Below are 6939 nucleotides of genomic sequence, written 5' to 3' on the forward strand. Positions count from 1 at the left end.
CCTGTCTCTGAGAAAATAAATCTTAAAACCAGCCAGCTGGTCAACCAGGGGTAGATGGCTCAGTCGTTAAGAGCACTGGTTGCTCTTCTAGGGGATCCTGGCTCAATTTCTAGTACCTGCATGCCTGTTGTAACATCAGCCCCAGGTGATCTGACACCCTTTCTGAACTCTGCAAGGACTGAATGTGAGTAGTACACTGACATGCATCCCCCTTGTCCTAATTGGACATGCAGGACACAGAGTAAATCAACTGCCAAGCTTTGCCAAGAAAAGGTAGGTAAGTCCTTCAAAATTCCTGCTTCACAGAGAAGTCTGTCAGATATTCTAGGCCTGTAGACTGAAGATGGATGCCCTAACATTGCAAAGGAAACTTGGATGACTGTCCAGGCAGTCAGCTATGTCTGTCATTTCTATAGTCTGGGAAGTTGTTTGGTCTGCACTTCTTGTTTACTCTGGTAACATTTTATCCTCCTCAGTTCTCTGATGGGGGTGAAGACTAGATAGTTATACCATTTTTCATTGTTACCAAATCCAGAAAGAAACGTATAAAAGAGATTTAAACTTTTTAAGGTTGAGAGATATACAAGCTTAAGTTGTTTATCAAAATTTTAAGATCTAAAAATATTTTTAGTCAGGTAGTACAAGTTATGATAGAAAGTGGTTTAGGTATAAAACTTTGGATTCATCAAGATAGGATAGATAATAATTTCTCCAAATTTGCCAAATAAAAATGGATTGGACATTGTGAATGTGATCCTTGATAATTGTTCTTATTGTATATAGTTTTATTTATGTTAGCATTAAAACTTTTCTTTTAGCCGGGCGTTGGTGGTGCATGCCTTTAATCCCAGCACTCCAGAGGCAGAGGCAGGCAGATCTCTCTGAGTTCGAGGCCAGCCTGGTCTACAGAGCAAGTTCCAGGACAGCCTCCAAAACAATTCAGAGAAACCCTGTCTCGAAAAACCAAAAAACAAACAAACAAACAAAAAACAACAACAACAAAACTTTTCCTTTTTATTTAGATAAAAGGGGGGAAATGTTGCAGGAAATTTGTTTACAGTATGTGAAGATGTATCACTGTGATTGGTTTAATAAAAAGCTGAGGGGTGTCGTCTTCCTCGCTCGCGCTGGTTGAGTTTTCTGTCGGAGACCTGTGTCTCGGCCCTGCTGATAGCAAGATGTCTTCAGGAAATGCAAAAATTGGGCATCCTGCCCCCAACTTCAAAGCCACAGCTGTTATGCCAGATGGACAATTCAGAGATATCAGCCTAAGTGAATACAGAGGGAAGTATGTCGTATTCTTCTTTTACCCTCTTGATTTTACTTTTGTGTGCCCCACTGAGATCATTGCTTTCAGTGATAGGGCAGAAGAATTTAAGAAACTCAACTGCCAAGTGATTGGAGCTTCTGTGGATTCTCACTTCTGTCATCTGGCATGGATTAATACACCCAAGAAACAAGGAGGATTGGGACCCATGAACATTCCCTTGGTTTCAGATCCCAAGCGCACCATTGCTCAGGATTATGGAGTCTTAAAGGCTGATGAAGGTATCTCTTTCAGGGGCCTTTTTATTATCGATGATAAAGGTATCCTTCCACAGATCACTATAAATGATCTTCCTGTTGGCCCATCGGTGGATGAGATTCTGAGACTAGTTCAGGCCTTCCAGTTCACTGACAAACATGGTGAAATATGCCCAGGGGGCTGGAAACCTGGCAGTGATACCATCAAGCCTGATGTCCAAAGGAGCAAAGAATATTTCTCTAAGCAGAAGTGAGCACTGGGACCATTTTTCTGCCAGACTGCACCAGAAAAAAGTCTCTTATACTCTTTGTGCTTAAACACAAAACAAAATGTGTGATTGAAGACATGCCTTTCCTACAGTACTGGGGTGGTTGGTTAGCCTTTCTTCCACTATTGGGAATGGCCTGAGCTGTGTTGTGGGTAGACTGTCTGGTATTCCTGTCATAGAAATCAACCTGTTCTTTTTTTAGTATCTATTAAACTTGAACTCTGAGAAAAAATAAAATAAAAAAATAAAAAGCTGAATGGTCAATAGCTAGGCAGGAGGTGTTAGGCAGGACTTCTGGGCAGAGACAGGAATTCAGGGAAATGAATCTAAGAATGCCGATTTCACCAGCAAGACAGAAGGAATTGGACATACAGAATGGAGGAGAGATAAAGATCTACATAGCAGAATATAGATGAATAAAAATGGGTTAACTTAAGTTATGACAGCTAGTTGAAAACGAGCCTAAGATAAGACCAAGTTTTCATACTAAGAAGTCTCTGTGTCTTTATTGGGGGGGGGGGTGATGGTCCAAAGTCTAACAAGAAAGTCCTGCTACAAATGGAAATGTAGTTTCTTTAGTCATCACAGAGGAAGATGATGAGCAAGTCCAGATTCACTCAGATGTGGTATCTAGAGCAGATTAACATGACCTCAAGTATGTGGTATTGAGCTGACCTGTGAAGAGTCCTTTTGTTGTGTTTATTTTGAGACAGGGTTTCATGAGGTCCTGGCTGGTCTCAGACTTCACATGTAACCAAGGTGGCCTGTGCCTCCACCTCCCCGGTGCCACCATGCTTGGCTAAGAGTTCACTCTGATTTCAATACTGAGGATTTAAGTTTACTATGTACATTCTCTTGAGCTGAATACCAATATACAATTTACTATTATGTTTTCCTATTTTTTTTCTAAATAGAATCTCATGCAGCTTAGGTTGGCTTTTAAGATTTTTAAAATTTTTTTCTCTTAATTTTCTTTCTATGGGTCTTTTGCCTGCATGTATATCTGTGTACCACCTGCGTGCCTGGTGCCTAAGGAGGCCAGAAGAGGGCATTGGGTTCTCTGTACTTGTGTTACAGACAGTTGTGAGCCACCATGTGTGTGCTGGGAATCAAACTTAGGATCTCTGAAAAAGTAGTCAAGAGCTCTTAACTACTAAGTCATCTCTCCAGCCTCCTTTTAAATTTTATGTGAATAGGTGCTGTCCCTGCATTTGCAGGTCTGTTCCCTACATGCATGTGCCTGGTTTCTTCGTGGATCAGAAGGGTGCATCAGGTTCCTTGGATCTGACTTACAGATGGTTGTCAACTGCCATGTGAGCGCTGGGAATTGAACCAGATCCTCTAGAAGAGCAGTGAGGACTCTTAGTCACTGAGTCATTTCTTTAGCCCCTATATTTTACTTTCTAAAAGCTGTTAACTCTCCCATTAACATACCCCATCATAACATTATTAGAACCACCCTCCTCTGACTCTCCTTTTGTGAGACAGGATCTCTCTACATAGCCCTGGCTATTCAGGAACTCACTATGTAGACCAGGCTAGCCTTGAACTTGAAGAGATCTGTCTCTGCTTTTTTGTTTTGTTTTGTTTTTCAAGACAGGGCTTCTCTGTATTGTTTTGGAGGCTGTCCTGGAAGTAGCTCTGTAGACCAGGCTGAACTCGAACTCACAGAGATCTGCCTGCCTCTGCCTTCCGAGTGCTGGGATTAATGGCATGTGCCACCAATGCCCAGCTTCTGTCTCTGCTTTTGAGAGCTGGTAAATTACTGTCTTAAGAAACTTTGTGATGCAACAAATCATATTAGTCAACAAATGTCACTGTGTTACTAGTCAATAACATTGTTGAATCATGTTAATCAACCCAAGAACACTGAGGTACTTTAGGCCTTGGAGAAGTCCTAGGGAATGGCAAATAAACCCAGTGAAAATTAAAATCCTATTACATTCATGATACTTTCAGAACACAGCTTCCTTTATAGTGGCACTTTTGGCACTGTAGGCAAGATAATTCTTTGATAAAGGAAGTTTATGTAGGATGTTGAACTGTATCCCTGGTGTTTTAAGTCAGTGTTTTTTGTTAAAGATTTTTATTTAATTTTGTTTTATGTGCATTATTGTTTTTTGTCTGCATTCATGTCTGTTTGAGGGTGTGGGATCCCCTGGAACTGGAGTAACAAACAATTTTGTGCTGCTATGTGGGTGCTGGGAATTGAACCTTGGTCCTCTGGAAGAGTAGCCAGTGCTCTTAACCCCCCAAGCGATCTCTCCAGCTCCTTAGTCAGTGTTCTATTGCTGTGAAGAGACACTATGATCACAGCAACTCTTAGAAAGCATTTACTTGGGGAAGGTTTGTAGTTTCAGAAGTTTAGTCCATTCTCATCATGGCGGGAGCATGGCAGCATGCTGGTAGACCTGATGCTGAAGAAGTAGCTGAGAGCTGTACATCTGGACCCACAGGCAGCAGGAACACAGAAACACTGGAACTGCCTGGGGCTTTTGAAACCCCAAAGCCCAACCCCAGCGACACATTTCCTCCAAGGCCACACCTTTGGACCCTTTCAAATTGTGCCACTCTCTGGTGAGCTATGGAGCTATGGCTGTCATTCTCTTTGAAACCACCACACCTGACTTCTAAATTCTTGGGGTCCTGTATTGGTTAATTTTCTGTTGCTTCGGTAAAATATCATCATCTAAGCAATTCATGAAAGGGTTTATTTTGGCTTACATTTGGAGACCTAAGAGTTCATCACTGCCATCTAAATATAAATTGTTAACTGGGAGTAGTGACATAGTCCTTAATCCCTGCATTCTGGAGGCAGATGAAACTGTATCGGAGGCCAGCCTTGTCTACATAGAGAATTCCAGTTCAGCCAGTGTTACATAATGAGACTTTGTCTCAAGAAACACCATTTTCAGTGAACTTATATTTCAAAAAAGAGTTACAGATAAGCAGGGCTTACACTCTCCCCCTGGCTAGGGGCAGTAACTCTCAGAGAGTTACAGGTAGTCTGGTACATGACTGACGGGCAGGAGTGTTGAAAGGGGACTATTCCTATTCAAGTCTTAATCTGTAAAGTCCCAGCCTGTAGCAAAGAGAAAGCAGGGATTTTCTCCACCAGGAACTTGGAAACACTGTTTTGCTCGTTGTGGTGACACACACGTTTCTTTTCTTAAATCTTATTTAAAATGCTTCACATGTCAATCCCAGCTCTCTCGCCCTCCTCCCCCTCCCCAGCCCCTCAACACACACCTTTAATCCCAGCAAATGGGAGACAGGCAGGCCAGACAGATCTCTGTGAGTTAAAGGCCAGCTTGGGCTGGGTAGAGTTCTAGGACATCCAGGGCTACAAAGACAAACAGGCAAAAGACTGCTAATAAACAAAACAAAGCCAACCAACAAAAAACAAACAAAAAAACAAACTCACAAAAAACAAGTCAACCCCCCGCAAAAACACCAAAAAACCCACTGTCTTGCACCAAATCAGGATGCCAGCCATTTTTACCTTTTCTATTGTGGACATTCCTTTCTGAAGAATAATTATATAGTTGGCTCAGTGGTCAAGAGTACTCAGTATTCTAACAGAGGACCAGGGTTCAGTTCCCAGCACCCACATGGTAGTTCCCAATCATCTCTAACTCCAGTTCCAGGGGATTCAATGTCCTCTTCTGACCTCAACAGGTATCAACCACACAGGTAATGCATGTATACACATTCAGACAAAACACCCATACACACAGAACAAAATAAAGACATCTAAAAAAAATTGTTTAGCTGGGCGTTGGTGGCGCACACCTTTAATCCCAGAACTCGGGAGGCAGAGGCAGGCGGATCTCTGTGAGTTCGAGGCTAGCCTGGTCTACCGAGTGAGTTCCAGGACAGCCTCCAAAACAATACAGAGAAACCTTGTCTTGAAAAAACAAAACAAAAAATGTTTAAGGCCATGGTGGTGCATGCCTTTAATTCCAGAATTAGGAAGGCAGAGACAGGCTGATCTAAGTACAAGGCCAGCCTGGTCTATGTGATGATTTCCAGTGTGGAAAGATAATAAGATAGTCCCTTTTTCTTTTCTTTTTCTTTCTTTTTTCTTTTTGGTTTTTCAAGGCAGGATTTCTCTGTGTAACTGTCCTGGCTGTCCTGGAACTCACTCTGTAGACCAAGATGGCATCAAACTCACAGAGATCTGCCACTGCCTGACTGAGATAGTTAATTCTTAAGTGGGTTGGTAGCTAGGGAGAGAGATCCTGGATAAGGACCATCAGACAAAACTCTGAGAACTTCCACTTTAGAGGACTTACCCCCAAATTCTTGCCCAAAAGAAACTCCCTCCCTATCCAGGCTTCTTTCTTCACTGGGAGGCCATTGGGCAGGCTTGGCTGACTAACCCCCTGCCAGAGGGCTGAAGCCCTCCCATCATTGTGGACCTCTGATAACAAGGCTTGGATGTGCTCTGAGGACTTTTTTTCTACAGTGACTTTCAAAGGTTCCTCCAACCTGGGTTTCATTCAGTCAAATCCTTGCTGTCATTAAACATGGTCCAACCATTACCTAGTCTAATGAAAGGAGAAACAGCCAGAATTGGGTAGTTCATGCTTTTCATCCCAGCACTTGGGAGGCAGAGGCAGGTGGATTTCTGAGTTTGAGGCCAGCCTGGTCTGCAGAGTGAGTTTCCAGGACAGTTAGGGCTCACAGTGAGACCCTGGTCTTGGAAACAAACAAACAAATTGGTCAAATTTAGCTCCACACCTGATTGAAAAGCATACAAATTCAGACTCCTTAGGAGGCTGTATACAGGGGCTTATGTACTACCTTTACTGCAATAAATCTTACATGTGGTGGACTGAAATGTCTCCATCCTGTAATTCTTTCATTAATTTATCTTTTTAAAAAATGTTTATTTATTTATTTATTACATATACAGTGTTCTGCCTACATACCAAAAGAGAGCACCAGATTGAATTGCAGATGGTTGTGAGCCACCATGTGACTGCTGGGAATTGAACTCAGGACCTCTGGAAGAGCAGTCAGTGCTCTTAACCTCTGAGTCATCTCTCCAGCCCTCATTTATTTTTTAAATTTTTATTTGTATGAGTGTTTTGCCTGCATGTATATATGTGACATGTGTACTCAGTGCCAGAGGAAACCAAAG

General features: G+C 42.3%; 1 protein-coding gene across 1 annotated transcript; it reads left to right on the forward strand.

Annotated features, from left to right (window-relative positions):
* The first annotated feature begins 1110 nt into the window (after nt 1–1110).
* LOC121142825 (peroxiredoxin-1-like) lies at nt 1111–2018 on the forward strand. The gene has a single exon (XM_040753610.1). The coding sequence runs from the start codon at nt 1179–1181 to the stop codon at nt 1776–1778; it is 600 nt and encodes a 199-aa protein (XP_040609544.1). The 5' UTR covers nt 1111–1178; the 3' UTR covers nt 1779–2018.
* The last annotated feature ends 4921 nt before the right edge of the window (nt 2019–6939 follow it).

The sequence above is a fragment of the Mesocricetus auratus genome, unplaced genomic scaffold, assembly GCF_017639785.1.
Source record: "Mesocricetus auratus isolate SY011 unplaced genomic scaffold, BCM_Maur_2.0 Super-Scaffold_100010, whole genome shotgun sequence".
NCBI classification, from domain to species: domain Eukaryota; kingdom Metazoa; phylum Chordata; class Mammalia; order Rodentia; family Cricetidae; genus Mesocricetus; species Mesocricetus auratus.

Bases quoted from the DNA above. Each gene is read 5' to 3' on its own strand.
- LOC121142825 (XM_040753610.1), top strand. From the start codon at position 1,179: ATGTCTTCAGGAAATGCAAAAATTGGGCATCCTGCCCCCAACTTCAAA.